General features: G+C 42.7%; 1 protein-coding gene across 1 annotated transcript in view; it reads left to right on the top strand.

Moving 5' to 3' along the window:
• Window positions 1-16,214, top strand: part of LOC308303124 (vesicular glutamate transporter 1-like) — a gene marked incomplete at both ends in the record, with an annotated part of 38,182 nt that extends 21,968 nt beyond the window's left edge. The window contains 6 exons of the mRNA XM_080747447.1: window positions 8,314-8,463; window positions 10,129-10,261; window positions 12,442-12,552; window positions 13,834-13,961; window positions 14,406-14,475; window positions 15,913-16,214. Coding sequence (XP_080603573.1) covers window positions 8,314-8,463; window positions 10,129-10,261; window positions 12,442-12,552; window positions 13,834-13,961; window positions 14,406-14,475; window positions 15,913-16,214 — 894 coding nt within the window. The remainder of the gene's footprint in view (window positions 1-8,313; window positions 8,464-10,128; window positions 10,262-12,441; window positions 12,553-13,833; window positions 13,962-14,405; window positions 14,476-15,912) is intronic.
• Window positions 16,215-16,576: the final 362 nt, after the last annotated feature.

Genomic DNA, 16,576 nt, shown 5'->3' with positions numbered 1-16,576 from the left:
ACACAGTGGATTGTCCTTAGGCTAGTGCGGTTATTTCTTTAGCTTCAAAGTCAGATTTTTTTTATTGGATTGTGTTTACACAACATCCTGAGACCAACCACACCGCTGTTTTGACCTCACAGGAACCCTTACTTGTCAAACAGACCCCTCCCTCCCCTACCTTTCTAGGCTCTCCTCTCCCTGCTCTGATGTAGAGCAGAAGCCGTTTGACAAGTAAGGGTGCCTGTGAGGTCAAAACAGCGGTTTGGTTGGTCTCAGGACGTTGTGTAAACACAATCCAATAAAAAAATACTAACTTTGAAGCTAAAGAAATAACCGGGACAATCCACTATGTTAGTTATGCGAAATCTAGCAACAGGGGCAGCCAAAATCTAGCAACAGGGGCAGCTATGAAAAAAAATCGACTAAAGCAGGTATGAAGGGGTATGATAAAAGGCAGATTTAACCCTATATGTGTTTTGGTCTGGATGACACCTTTAAGTTTCGAGACCTCTGTGGAGCCGCAAGTTGACTACTGCGTCTACACACTGTTTATTAAGGCTGGATTTACACTGCAGTCAAATCGGATCTGTGCGTTCTGACTGATTCTAACAGCGTCAGCCCAAAGCTGCCCTGCGTCTACATATCTGCTTTGGTTACCGTGGTAACGACGTCGGCGTCATGACGTTACGTCACAACGTTGACGCTAAGTTGATCACGTTCAGGAAATGCGACATAATAGACCATAGTAAACACACGTTACAATATTGTTTTTCTTTCTTGTTTTCTTTACTCTTCTGTTTCACTCTCCTATCTGGTTTTATCTATTTAGCTCACGTGTTTTCTCTCTCCTTCTCTCTTGTTTTTCTCATATGCTCAGTGTGCTGTAATATGCGCTGTAATCAAATAGTAAATACTCGCGCTGTGTAATGATGTCGGCGCTCCGCGCTCGGGTCGCGCAGCAAGTGACATTTGGACAGTTTGATGTGACTTGCATGTGACTTGCATATAACTCAATGGGGTGGATGTGGTTACTGCTTTCAGACTGAGACAGATGGATTTAGACTATCTAAAAAAAATCGGATTCCACTTTTGATGTGACTCGGATCTGATTCAGGCTAGATTTCAGTGGCAGTGTAAAGCCGGCCTAAGTGCTCTGGTGTTTTCTACAAACTGGAATTGTCTTTGCATGATTTATGCTTCTGACGCACCCTCAACGTGAATAACGATCTAAAAACAATGTGTCGCGCGCATCAGACTTTTGTCCGTGGAGAGGACGAGGCAAAGCGTTTCAGGGTAGCGTCAGCAAGCCACAAGCGGCAGCGAACCTGCGGGTCGAGACCCCCTGACGGTCGCCCCTTGCCATCATGGCGTCTTACTGGTTATTTATATCAGGTCACACTTGTTGATGGCGTTGTCATCAAGAATGCTGCTCCCTCATTGGCTGTTGATGACGTCACTCTGTGTTATTACAAGGGTTTTCCCATTGGAAGATGTAAGCGCAGGCAGACAGACAGACAGACAGACAGACACACACACAGACACACAGACACACAGACTTAGATTTGCCTAATTGCGACCGAGGGTCGCAGTTTAGTTGAAACCGAAGGTTGCAGTATACCATGAGAAATGTCGCAGCTTGTCTCCGTGTCAGTCAGTCAGTCAGTCAATCAGTACACATTTTAACAGTCTATGGGTTGGTTCCCTTGTCACTGTGACATCACAGGTGATAATCACAGGTGACATCACCTATGTAAAAGTACATATATGGGTATTCCCCAGAATCCCTGTTATGCCCATACGTATATGAAGATCCCTGATGTCATCGATATACTGTATATCACTGGCCAGATGGCAAAGGCATGGCCCACATCTGTGTGGCTGGTTCAGATAGGGATATCCATGTATGGGCATAAAATATATTGTATGTATATGGATGGATACATATTAATAAAGGATAAAATAAAATAAATATGGGCCATATGGGCATTCACAGAAACAAAATCCCTTTTATGCCCATATGTGGAGATTTCTGATGTCATCAATCCCAGGCCCAACTGGCCGAAGAGCCTGCTTTACTCTGATTTACACCCTACCTTCCCCGAAAACGTTAATATTAAGTCCATATTTGTATATGGATATATATATTAATAAAAGAAAAAAATACATAAAATGTCCATATACAGTATGGGCATTCCCAGATGATGCCCTGTTAGGGTACCCCCTTATGCCCATATATGGAGATCCCCAGGCATCAAACCCAGGCCCTAACTTGCCAAGGCCCTGCTTGGCTTTACTAATTAACATACGATTTATGCCCATATATGGAGATCCATGTCCCAATGTCATCAATATTAAGGACATATCTGGGAATGCCCATATTTGGTAATGTCATGTGTTTACATAACATTGTTGACTATCATGCAGGGGTCTCCATATATGGGTAACTGATCCGATATACATCACTGGACAGATGGCCAAGAATTGGCGTGACCTCGCCCTAAAGGTCGCATGTCACCCTGAGGCGTCTTACTAGTATGTGAAACAGCACATGCTGACTCTGTCTGTCTGTCTGTCTGTCTGTCTGTCTGTCTGTCTGTCTGTCTGTCTGTCTGTCTGTCTGTCTGTCTGTTTGTCTGTCTGTCTGTCTGGACATTTTTTAACCCTAACCCTTTTTTACGGTCTATGGGTTTGCTGCTCTGACATCACGCTTTGACATCACTGTGATGTCATGGGAACCACTCTAACAGAATCCCTTTTATGCCCATATATGGAGATCCCTGATGTCATCAATATTAAGCCCATATCTATCAGGACTTCTTATGGGAATGCCCATATATGGAGGAAGACAGCCCATATCTGTGTGGCTGGTTCAGACAGGGATCTCCATGTATGGGCATAAAGGGGATTGTATGTATGTCATCTGTGATAGATGTCATAGGATTTTCACACAACGAATAACTGAGTAAGCATGTTTGGGATCTCACTGCAAATCTCCATATACAGTGCATGGATCTCCATATATGGGTACCAGGGGTCTCCATATATGGGTAACTGGTCCGAAATAATCACTGGACAGATGGCCAAGACATGGCGCGACCTTGACCTTTAGGGCTTCGCCCTTTAGGGCAAGGTCGCTCGTCACCCTGAGGTGTCATACTAGTTTATAGTTAGATTGTAAGAGGAAGTAGTGTTCTGATATTTATGAACAGGTTAGTGGTTCAGTGTGCCTTGGTCTGAGAATTGATGTTAGACCAGGGGTCTTCAATGTTTTCAGGCCAAGGACACCTTAGTTGAGAGAGAGATGAAGCAGGGACCCCCACAACCTTTTCATAGATTCCATATAGTTTCATCGTTTGACAGCACGATCATCAGTGTATTTTGAATTCATGTCAATTTGTGTTTTCAGATATTTAACCACTTGAACCACAAATACTTAATAAACTTGACCTTTCACTCTGTACTTGGTCTGCTCTTTTCCCCTCTACACCAAACCTCTTTGCCAAAAATAGACGATCTACAAGCTCTCAACGTTATTTTTGGCTAAAGTTCTCCGAATATGGACGCTAAAAAAGTTTCTATCACACAAAGATTTGGAGGACCCCATGTAGTAACTCTGAGGACCCCCTAGGGGTCCCGGACCCCCTGTTGAAGACCACTGTGCTAGAGATTTGAATCCTCTAATGTTTTGTTACATGATTGCTAGCTTGCCATATGAAGGGATGCTTTCTAATGGTTATTTTACATTATATAAACAATCTCTGTATGTCTGTTGATGGTGGTGGTGATATACAGTATATTACAGGTGAAGTTGCTCAGTTCTGGAGCAGTAGCCTACGAACAAAGGATATTTTTGTATTATTTACATCTCCTCTACAGTCGTGGTTAGGGTTAGCAAGTGATTGTTTTAGCAAGAGTTTTTCCTGTGAGTGCGGGGTTGACAAATTACTTCCACTAAGGGGTGTTGGTGCATGTTTCAAAGGTGCATCTTACTAGAGTGGAGGCAAACAGGCAATGATTTAGGCTAGTGTTTCTCTGCCCTGGGTGTGGAGATATGTATCTGTCTCTCTATTCTGCCACCACTATTGGTAATAATATTCACTTTCATTCACCTGGAGTGGCTGCTTGGGAATCGGAAGGTTCCCACTTACTGTAGGTCCCCGGCTACCCTGGGTGAGTGTAGAATTGAGCTTACTTAACCCATTAAGACCTGAGGCCGATTCGGGGCGCCTGCTGGCCTACTGGTCCAGGCACATACCCAGGGGCGCCACAAGCCATTTTGGTGCCTGACTCACGCCCCCAACAGCTCGGGGTTAACTGCTCTGCCAAGTTGATATTCCATAGTTGTTGAGCTGGGCAGGGATAAGTTAATTCACATGAGGTTAGGTTTTTAGGGCTGGGACTTTAACTGATTAATTGCGATTAATTAATTACAGAAAATTAACGCGATTAAAAAAATTAACGCATTTTAATTGCACTTAGTTTTTGCACCACAGAACCTTCAGTTTCGGGCATACCGATCATAGCGATGCACCAACCAAGAAGAGACAACACACGTAAAGGGAGAAGTAGCCGATCAGAGCGCTTTGCTTGGCCCAGTGGATGCGAAATTTAGATAAAAAACTCACTTGTTGATTCCCTCGTACAACAAAATGTGTTTTACTTTAAAGAAAAATGCTTCTCAGGTCAGATATCGATGTGCGATTAAAATGCGATTAATTGCGATTAATTAATCACAGAGCCTGTAATTAATTAGATTAAAATTTTTAATCGCATCCCAGCCCTATAAATGTTTGATTCTTACTTGCCATGTATCAGATAAGATCAGTCTATGACCGTTGGATCTCCACTGCGTGAGTGTCTGTCTGTCTGTGAGTGAGTGCAGACTCAGAGTGCATCGCGGACTGCGCTGCGGCCCCGCCCCCAGATCAAATGGATCGGCTTGGCTCTTCTTTTTTCTTTTCTCTCTCATTTTTTGGTGCCCTTTGGCAGCGTGATGCCTGACGCACAGTGCGTCATGTGCGTCATAGCTGTGGCGCTGCGCATACCACTTAAGCATTGCCACATAGGCATGGATGCCTGGTGGCGTCGCCGGTTCGATTACAGACTACATATGCTACGTGTCACTCCCCATCTCTCCCCCCATTTCCTGTCAGTCTACCTATCCAATAAAGGCATAAAAGCCCCAAAACTAATCTTGAGGCCGATTCTGCAAATTCGTTTTAAACCAGTAGTTATTTTTCGTGCCAAGGACCTCCAAACTGATATGAAGAGAAGATTTGTGTTAAAATGATTGAAAATGTATCAAATGCTTTCAAGATCTTTCAAAAATAAGTAAAGTAAGGGGGCACGGTGGCGCAGTCGGTAGCGCTGTCGCCTCACAGTTAGAAGGTCCCAGGTTCTATCCCTGCTGGGGACGCTATGGGCGCTGGGGGGTGTGTTCTCTCCGTCCTCTGCGTCATCAGTGCCCAGACTGAGTGGGGTTGGCGAAAGGGCCTTTCTGTGTGGAGTTTGCATGTTCTTTCCATGTCCCCTAGGATAGGTACCCTCACAAAAAACAACTTCTACCACTTTTTCTAATCACATGATCAAATACTGGATTTTGATTGGTTTAAAACAGTGGTAAATCAGGCAACTCCAGTGACTTTCTCAAAGTTCCCGGCCTGGCGGCTTGTGGCACAACCCTGAAACAGTGGTAAATCAGCCAACAACCCACTCCCTCTCATGGTAAATGGCTTACATAATCCTGGTCACTATACTGCCACCCCCTGGTCAGCCGGGGCTAAAAGTGTGTGTGTGTGTGTGTGTGTGTGTGTGTGTGTGTGTGTGTGTGTGTGTGTGTGTGTGTGTGTGTGTGTGTGTGTGTGTGTGTGTGTGTGTGTGTGTGTGTGTGTGTGTGTGTGTGTGTGTGTGCACTTCTCTTATCTTCATGCATTTCATCTACGGATGCAGGAAAGTTAGAAATACAGTATGTAGCGAGTCAACGACGCATCATTTATGCATTCAATCCTCACATTCTTTCTAGTCGTCTGGTTTTTAAATTGATGGTGCCTGCCTGCCTACAAGTGTGCCTGCCCATGATATAATAGCAGTGGTGTATCTCAAAGGCAAATATTGTACTTTTTTTCTCCACTAGAATTTTTAGAAAACGTATTAGTTAGTGTATATTTTGATTATTATTACAAAACATGCATTAAACCCTTCAGCCCTAAGAGTACAAGCTCACAACACGTCGAAATCTTGTAGGTCTGCTATTTTCAAAGCAATAGTCTTTCTTACATCAATACTGATAGGCAAAATCTATATGGCAGGTCATTGGTATTGATCTGTGTTCTGCATCTGTACTCAAAAGTCAATCCATTCATATTCATGTCTTCATAGTACGTCACCCTTCATTACCACAATGGACTGTCTTCTGCCCAACCTATCTCCTGGGACTGGTTTCATGCATTGGGAATTAAAGGACCATATCGGCATCATGTCGGTGTCTATTCAGAGCTTCGGCCTTATACATAAACATAGACCACTTTCCCATGAATAGCTTTTATTTTTCATGAGAGTACATTTGTTCACGTTTCCATTAAAACATTACCAAACTTACAGTACCTGAATAATAATGACATTTACGTTAGTAAATCCTAGATGTAAAATCTTTGTTCGTAAATCAGTCTTTTTCAAATGCTTTAACATGCATTAAAATGCAATGATTGCTTGCTGGATTGTCTGCGTCAAGTCCCTGCAGGTCAAACCATACTGAAATGAATGGAATTTGATGGCTTTCTCGGAAATCAAACAAACCACGATCATGGACGGATTAACCCCCGCGAGGGCCCCTAGACAATATTTTTTTAGGGCCCCCCACCCTCCACCATAACCCCCCCTCCCTCCTGACGCGCACTGCCCAGCTCGGATTTTAAGCCATGATGATCATCTGTGGGCCAAGAAAGCACCTGTAGACAACAGAGGAGGGGCCCACACATTTGATTTTTGATTAACGTATACATTTAATTTAAGTAAATTGTCAATGACCACGCTGCCCAGTTCCCCCAAGGGCCCCTGAGAGCCAAGGGCCCCTGGCCCAATGGTTAATACAGCCCAGACCACGATATGCTTTGGAAAAATGGTCAGCAGTAATGTCAAGTATAACGTGAGTTGTGCAGTTCTGTCAGTCATGAATGGATAAATGACAACTTATGAATGAATAGAATATATTTTTATTGAATATAAAAATGCAATATATTTATTATGGTTTGGAAATTAATTGGATCTGTTTTAGGTACTCTGAGAAAGCACATCTCCCAACCATAGGGACTCCGAATCCCCAGTACATAAAATAAGATCCAAAATGAGAGGTGGTACCAGGGGTGGAGGGTGAGCAGCAGTTTTAGCAGCAAAAGCAAGCAATCCAAGCATGAAATGAGAAACGCTCTATTATGAAGTGAGTATGTGATTGGTCGAGAATAGCGGTGTTCTACTATGGAGTGAGTATGTGATTGGTTGAGAATAGGGTTTTCTATTATGGAGTGACTATGTGATTGGTTGAGAATAAAAGCATGGGGATGAGACAGTAGCCAGCAGCAACTGCACTTAAGGCCTATCCATACTATGACCGAAACCGCCGTTTTCGGTCAAAAGGTCCTTTTCTACCATAAAATGATATCCCTCGGGACTTCTGAAAAGCATTGGACCGAACGGGAGTTCGGAAATTTGCACGTCGGAAAACACAACTCACCGAACATTTCGGTCATAGTATGGAGAGGCCTTTAGTTCCCTGACAGAACTTGGTCTGCGCATGTCTGTGTCATGCGCAACGCTCATAACCTGACTGCGCCAGATGATAGCAGCAGTGCGTATGCCTGGCTGCATACCACTCTGCTTATACCATCATCTGGGATTGCTCCGGCAGACCCGTTGTAAGGGGCGGGCCATTTTTTCAAATTCTTTAGCAGGTGATTGGATGGGCCGTCTCTCTATCACAGTCTGGGAGTGCCAACTCCAACCACTCATATTGGCTTGTCTGCATGACGTTACACCCAGAATCCGCCTCCTGGGTTTCCACGTGGTCTGCAATCAGACTCTATTGGCTCAGAGCCGCTCAGAGCCCGCCCGTAGCTGCCGCTGATTGGTCCGGCCCGGGACTTTACGAGTATTATCAACTCTCCCCAGATCTCAGATGGTAGTAGGGCGGTACGCACTATACCACCATCTGGCGCAGTCAGGTTACAACGCTCATAGGTCAGGCTAAATATCCCAGAGCCACAAACTCAATTCAGGGGGGCTATTTAAGAAACTGTAGGCCATCTTGTACATCTCATGTCTGTTCTTTTCCTGTAGAAATTCAACACACCATGGAGAGCGTTCTTCACATCTATGCCAGTGTACGCCATCATCGTGGCCAACTTCTGCAGGAGCTGGACCTTCTATTTACTCCTCATCAGCCAACCCGCTTACTTCGAGGAGGTGTTTAAATTTGAGATCAGCAAGGTAACTAATGGCAATGCGCAACGGGGGGTCAGGGCGATGTGATGAGAAGTACTGTACATCTGTACACACCCACTGAGCACGCCGTCTAAAAGTGGTCTAATAGACGTATAGATTTGAAAGTTTTTTAGTTGTCTAAACTTAGACTAGACGACTAATAGACTTCTAATAGTCGTCTAAATGTAGACGGTCTATATTTAGACGACAAAATGTAATAATAGCATAGATTAAAATCTGTGTGTGCTAGGCAATTCTGTAGATTGAAGGCAATTCTGTAGAGGTGGGTTTTCAGCAGGGATTTAAAACAGGGCAGAGACTCAGCGAACCTTATCTCTTCTGGTAGGGAATTTCGAAGAGTTGGGGCTCTGAAGGCAAAGGCACGTTCACCTCTTGTTACGTAGTTGCAGGTAGGAACGATTAACAGACCTTTGTCTGGCAATCTGAGTGTACGTGAAGGCACATAAGGCTCAAGTAGGTCTGAGATGTAGGACGGTGCGAGTCCGGACATGGACTTGTACGTGAAATTTTAAAATCAATTCTAAAAGAGATGGGCAACCAATGTAGGGAAATTTTTCTGGAGCCAGTTAAAAGCATTGCAGCTGCATTTTGAGCTGCAGGCGGCGAATAGATTTTTTGGAGACACAGGAATAAATTGAATTGCAGTAATTGAGGCGTGAATAGATGAAAGCATATATTTTTGTCAAATCAGGGGTGGACAGAAAGGATTTGATTTTGACTATATTCCTAAGATGATAGAAGGAAGTTTGGACAACCTTCTTAACACTTCCCCAGCCGGGCCAGAATGGCTTGTTGTGGCCGGAAATTTCTATCATTGTATTATGATCTGAGACATAATATTATGATTACAAACATCAACAACAACGCGTGCCTTCTAGGATGGCTGCATTCTTTTTTTCTCCTCCGTCAATCCCCCCGGTTAAAACTCACCAGAAGTAGCTCGTTCTGCATTGGCATATAGTGGGGAGTTTGGCCGAGTCGTCTTCTCCCTGTGCGTTTCGCGTGCGCGATCCGTGTGCATCAATGTGGGCGCATGTGATCATCTCCATAATAAGAATCCACGGAAGAATTTTCATTAGCCTAGCCGCTAGGACAACGGCTATGCTAGCGCTAACGTCCACACTGTAAGTCAATGGCTAGAAGGCTAATCTGCCCCGGAAGCGATCAAAAGCACTTCCGGTTCATGCGCAAAGAATCATGCTATTGGTTAGACCGGTGGTGAGACAGAGGATGGCTAGCGATTGTTTTTTTTTCGATCATTATCACTTATTTCATTTTTAATGACCTAGTACGGAAAAATATGTTTTTTTTTCTACTAATTTGAGTACAGATGATGTACGGTATAGTCCGGTTTTAATATTAAGTGGCTCCCCAGGGCTGGCAAAGTGTTAACATGGGTGTTTGAGTGCTTGCATGTTGGTTAGAAGTATACGTATATGGCTCTGGTATGGACCTTGGCGAGAACAAAGGATTTGGGGCTTTGGGTAGGGTTCAAATACCCTAATTACACTACATGGGAATTGTAAGAAGATTTTTTTTTTACCTTCATTGGTAGCGTGTTTCTGTGAAAACCTGCATACACAACATGTATGTGATTTTTGGTCTGTATAACCTACTAACTTCCAATCCCATCCGCCACTGTTGTCTTAGGTGGGAATAATTTCTGCCCTTCCTCACCTGGTCATGACCATCATTGTGCCCATTGGGGGGCAGCTAGCCGACTACCTACGATCTAACAACATAATGACCACAACCAACGTCAGGAAGCTCATGAACTGTGGAGGTACAGTAAGAGCGGAACAGAAGGATGGAAGAGTAATGTAGATAGTTGACTTATCCTGGGATGTGTTGCTTATAGCAGTGGTTCTCAAAAATTGATTCTAGGGGGGTCTAAATCGACCCATACGAGTCTGTAACTCTTAACAGTGTAAAAATGGAACCAAATGAACCCTGACTGGGTTCATTTGGTTCCATTTGTACACTGTCAGAGTTAAGGAGAGATCTTGAAATGTCAAAGTTTGAGAAACACCACTGGGATTGGGGTCTTTATGTGTGGAGCTTTCCACTTTATCCCTGTGATATCCTCTGGGTTTGCTGGTTTCCTCCCACCAAAAGAGAAAGGTTACGATGGGTTAAATGCATGGAACAATTGTATGTTCAAATGTACTTCACTAGAAAATGCATTAAATTAAACTATTGTCAAACCACAAAGCCATTCCTCTTCACTGATCTCTATCAGAATCTCAACTGGATCATAAGGATTATGTCAAACAAAATTGCTCAGCAATTCATTTTCCAAAAGTTAGGGATTCTCAAACCATTCTGACAAGTGAGCTCACACTGAAATCAGGAGTTTCCTGTCAGCCAAGCGTTTAAAATAAATAGGGATGCATCGGTGGGTGCAACATCTTTGGTTTGATTCCAGCTGGAGTAATTTCTTTCTCCCTTTTTACACCCAGCTTCCTTCACAACTAAGTATGGATTCCTATGTTGTCTCTCTACACCAGGGGTTCCCAAACCTTTTTGGCTTAGGGCACCCCTATAGAGAAACGAAGCCATGTCGTCATTTGTGCGTAATGTCGCCCTCTAGGGGGTTCATGCTGGTATTGTTTTGTATTCAAATCGCCATAGAGACCTTATCGCCTAACCGCATATAAGGACTGTGTTAAAAATATAAACACACCGTGTGCGCGTTTCTGTCAGGGGGGGGATCTGCATAGTTTATGATATTCATTCATATCTGATATAGCCTGTGTAACTCGTTTCTAGCGTTTATTGTGTTACTCTTTGGGTAAATCTGTAAATTTCCACCTTAGTCGATGCTTCATATCCATTTGGGTCAATCCGAGACCATGGTGTGTTTATATTTTTAACACAGTTCTTATATGCGGTAATCGCAAATTCCTCAATGGCGATTTGAATACAAAACAATACCAGCATGAACCCCGTAGAGGGCGACATTTCACGCCATTTCACGGAAGTGACATCACACTTCGCTGCTGAATAAATATTATTTTCATCCGAGGCACCCTATACATTATATTCATAATTTTCACTCCCAGCACCTTATATTTATGGCATATTTTAGCGATTATGTTGTGAGGAAAACATTAAGATAATAGCCATTTTGGCTAGAACTGACTGAAAATAACTTTATACTTTATACTAAATAAATTCTAAATATTATCAAATTATCTCACGGCACCCCTGGACTGCCGTCACGGCACCCCAGGGTGCCCTGTCACCCACTTTGAAAACCCCTGCTCTACACTGTCCAAAACTATTATTGCAGTCATTTAATTCTGACTACAGTACAGGCACACAAACCCATCAGATATGGACCTGTGAATTGCATTGATAACTCTCAGGACAATTATGGGGTTAACTGTAGAGTCAGCTGAGGTGAGAACATGATAGCTGCATAAGGGCAAAGAGTCGCAATGGTGAGACGAGGACTATTTTTGAACTACAGAGAAATCAATAGAGAATCGAGGGACATGGGGAAGTACATGTCGCACTGTGGCGAAGCTGCATCATGGTCAGAGACTATGCTGGGCTAATGTTAGCCCCCACTGCTAACACATCTCTTTCGGATGTGGAAGAGAGAAAAGACTCTTACCAATAAATTATTATAACAATGTCCTCCAACAATGTTGCTTGTTTCCAACACCTGTATTGTAACTGTACACCTTTAGCCCATTTTGTTTCATTGCCCCTTTTCTATTCTACTCTAAATGGAAAGCGAATGTCTGGTGAACAATTTACTTAAGTTTCAACTAGCCTTAGTGGCATCAGTTTTAATGAGGTTGAAACATGTGCATACACGTACAGTATATTGTTCAAAACATAATACATCACATACATGGCTTTATCAATTGAGGAATATTTCTATTATTATTTTCTACCTGAAATACTTTTCCTTTTTAAATGTTTTCTGTTCCTTCACTTTGTTCTCTGTAACAGGCTTTGGAATGGAGGCTACATTACTGCTGGTAGTGGGGTTCTCTCATACAAGAGGCGTTGCAATTACATTCTTGGTCCTGGCAGTTGGCTTTTCCGGTTTCGCAATTTCAGGTGAGATTGAGGTACTATCAATATAGTACTCATTTCTTTTCCTCTTAATTTTTTCTGACTGCAGTTGCTTCACGCATCTGTAGTGCCCAAACATAAAACCGGCAACAGCAACATAATCCTATACAAGAAACACAGTATTCAGCATTCACTTGGAGCTCTCTCACAGATCAAAAGGATCTTCGTCAACATCCGTAAGCTCTAATTCAAACTCTACGTCAGCCTTGATCTCAACTGAGGAGCTTGCCTTGATCCCCCCATTGAGAATTGCTTCATTGATAAAGCATATGTAATTAATAAGATAGATCTGTATAGTTGGCCTGAATATTAGAGACATAGATCTTGACTTTGGCATAGATTTTTTATATAGTATTTTTCATTCTACATGCACATAATTTCCATGTGCATGTCGTTCTGGAAAACGACATAATATGGCATAGAATTGTGACATTAATCTCACAATATGGCACATAATAACATAGAATAATACCCAGTCAGCTGCACTCCAAAACTGTCAAACACACCCAGCAAAGTCAGCATTTACAGTATCATTGTAAAATATATTGGTTAATTAACTGTCAATCATTTAACACAGCAGTTCTCAAACTATGGGTTCCTTTTTTTAATTTTTTTTTTTAATCAAGATACGATTAGAATAGAAAAACAAAAGTGAGGTTGCTCATATGACCATATAAGTTATATTATGAACTGAACTTACATAGTCGTATACTGTAATTTCAGGCTAATGGATTACAGGTCATGGTGACTTTGGTTTCCCTGACTACGAGATCATGTTTTGGTTATACGTATCTCTGTTTTCTTGTTATGATATGGGGACCAATCAATGAGTCATATACTGTATCCTTATATACCGTGTTAACTTCCATCTTGGAAGATAGAGAATTAGCAAGCTGCCACTAGGGTGGTATGCTCACTGTATTGTCTTCCTTGTCTGACTCTCTTCAAATACAGCAATGTATTGATAGTCCTTTGGCTCGTCTCTGTCTTATTTTGGTTATGGATTTATCTATATCCATATTTATTTAACGAATTAATAATTGATTTAACAAGGACGGCCACTTGACAACTCATACACACACAGCTCACACCTCCAACAATGTTGTTACATTTCAACAGAATGTTTAAATAGGGATAAAGCAGCTTCAGCCTGGGACTTCAACAGTCTATACACATAATACACAATATACACATAATACACAATTGTAGTGCAGACTTCCTGTGTTTTTGAGATTGTGCTCATGTCATTCACATGCTTCTCCACAGGGTTCAATGTCAACCACCTGGATATTGCACCCCGTTATGCCAGTATCCTCATGGGCATCTCCAATGGCGTGGGCACTCTATCTGGCATGGTTTGCCCTCTTATAGTTGGTGCCATGACAAAGCATAAGGTGAGAAGAACTGTTTCTGAACACATGCTGTGTTATAATTTATGGTATTACGCTTTGGTGCTGGAGATCATGTGCTTGTGAGTGATCTTTTACTTTAATTTATCTTTATTCAGAGGAGTCAATTGGGTATGGCAAGGTATGGCAGCTGCTCCTGCAGAAAAAAAATGCACTTTTTAAAATAAATTAACAAATTGTTGATTATTCTGTTATTAGATTACTTTAAACTAACTACAATGCAAATTAGAACAAAAATAATACTACCCACTGATGGTAATCATCATCATCATGCCTGTTGCTAAGGTATGGCAACATGAGTGGTGTCTTGCAAGACACCAGTCATGTTGCCATACCTTAGCTTTTGCTGAACTGACGCCACTGTCTTTATCTCATCTCACCCTCTAATCACAATCTCTTATCCTTTCCTTCTCTCTCTCTTCTCTGTAGACACGGGAAGAGTGGCAGGGTGTGTTTCTCATAGCCTCACTCGTTCACTACGGAGGGGTTATATTCTATGGTGTGTATTCCTCTGTTTCCCATCATTTTCTGCTTGCCTTTCATTCTCATCTGCATTATTGTGTACAGTAGGCCTATACCGTATTCTGTACTGCAGTGGTTCCCAAACCTTTGTGGTCGACGACACCCAAAAGAGAGATTCAATGTTTGCCCTGGACCCAAACTAAAAATAAAAAATAAAAGATATTTTGGAACATTTTTATTAAAAAAGAATTATCTTCGGAATTTTTTAAATGTAGAAAAGAGAAAAAAAGGTTTTACTCGAGATGTTACGCATGAAAGTTTACCCACAAATGAGTCACGACCCAGTGTTTGGGAAGCCGCGTACCGTATACTGTAATGCTGTCATGACTGCCAGTGTTGGAAAGAGTATTCAAAATCAAGTATCAATAGTATCAAATACTCTGTTACAAGTAAAAACAGGAATTCAGAATTTACTTGAGTGAACGCACAAAAGTATTGGTATCAAAATGTACTTAAAGTACCAAAAGTTAAAGTAGAAACGTCTCATTTCGAGTTTTCAAAATGTATTGAAATTCTCACAATGCGCTGCATTGCGACTCATTGTGAACCTGTAGGTCGGCTATTTTGAAATGGACGAAATGTATATAGGGCTGAAGTGGTTAATGTCTATATTTTGTAATAATAATCATATCTACAAAGTAACTAGTAACTAGAGTTTTCAAATAATTGTTGTGAAGTAAAAGTATAATATTTGTCTCTGAGATGCAGTGGAGTAGAAGTAAAAGTATTGGAAATGGGAATTACTCAACTAAAGTACAAATGCCTAAAGATTGCCCTTAATGTAGTACAGTACGCTGATGTCTGCGACGGGGGGGGGGGGGAGTACTTCTTAAAATACATTCATCATGCCTTTTGCTAAGGTATGGCAACATGAGTGGTGTCTTGCACGCGCGCCTTAGTCATGTTGACATACAGGGGTGTCACAATTTTTGAAAAGTCATGAAAATGTGCGCATATCTTTGAATGTATATATTTTTTAAGCGAACACTTGTAACTCACATTTTGCTTCCGGGGGGTCCCTGGAATTAAATATTTTGAGATAGGGGCCCGTGGCCAAATACATATAATTTTGGGGGTTTTTCACATGAAAAAGTTTGAGCACCACTGACATAGAAAAATAGGTTTTTAAAAAAAACCTTAGAAGGATTTGAAATATTCAAAGACTTGCACACATTTTCAAGAATTTTCTAAAATTGCAGATCTCGTACAGTATATCTGCTATTTTTCAATAGTTAAAGCACAAAACAATGCGTAATAATGTGTTCCAAGTCTAATGGGTTAAAACCCCCTCCCCTATGAAGAACAGTCATGGGGGGCCCGGAGTGAAACCTTGTAGCCAGGGCCCAGGATTTGGTGCGACACCCCTGTTGCCATACCTTAGCTTTGGCTGAACTGACGCCACTGTGCCCCACAGGGCTCTTCGCGTCCGGAGAGAAGCAGTGGTGGGCCGAGCCGGAGCAGCTGAGCGACGAGAAGTGCGGCATCCTGGACGAGGACGAGCTGGGCAACGAGACGGAGGAGCTGTACCGGACGAGCGGTGGCGGCGGCTACGGCGCCATGAACCAAGACCCCAACGGAGGAGCCGCCGATGGAGGCGGCGGCGGGGGAGGCGGAGGGTGGGTCACGGACTGGGACAAGACCGAGGAGTACGTTCAGCCGGCGGGGACCAATAACTACCTCTACGGAGGCGAGCAGGACTCCCGGGAGCTGAGATAGAATGAAGGGTGTGTTGCTGGTAGCCTTTTGGGGGTGGTGGGGGTGGTGGGGGATACAGGAACGGTAGTTTGTTTGTGGAACACAGAACTTTTTGAAAAGGAATGGGGAGGGGAAACCGTATTGTGGGTTGGTGGCAGGGGGTCGTGCTCAGTCTTGATGCACTATTGTTATTGAACTGTAACAAGTGACCACTACACAGTGGAAACGAAGGGAGGTGAAGGACGCATACTTAACTGTAGGTTACGTGAGTGTGTGTGTGTGTGTGCGTGTGTGTGTGTGTGTGCGCGAGCGTGTTTGTGTTTGTGTATCTTGTGTGACCGACATGGTCACTAAGAGTATTCCGGGGCTCCAAAGCCTCTTTG

The sequence above is a fragment of the Nannobrachium achirus genome, assembly GCF_963921795.1.
Source record: "Nannobrachium achirus genome assembly, chromosome: 18".
In the NCBI taxonomy this organism is placed as follows: Eukaryota; Metazoa; Chordata; class Actinopteri; order Myctophiformes; family Myctophidae; genus Nannobrachium; species Nannobrachium achirus.
Note: the sequence above shows the minus strand (reverse complement) of the source record. Positions and strands in the feature narration are given on the sequence as shown.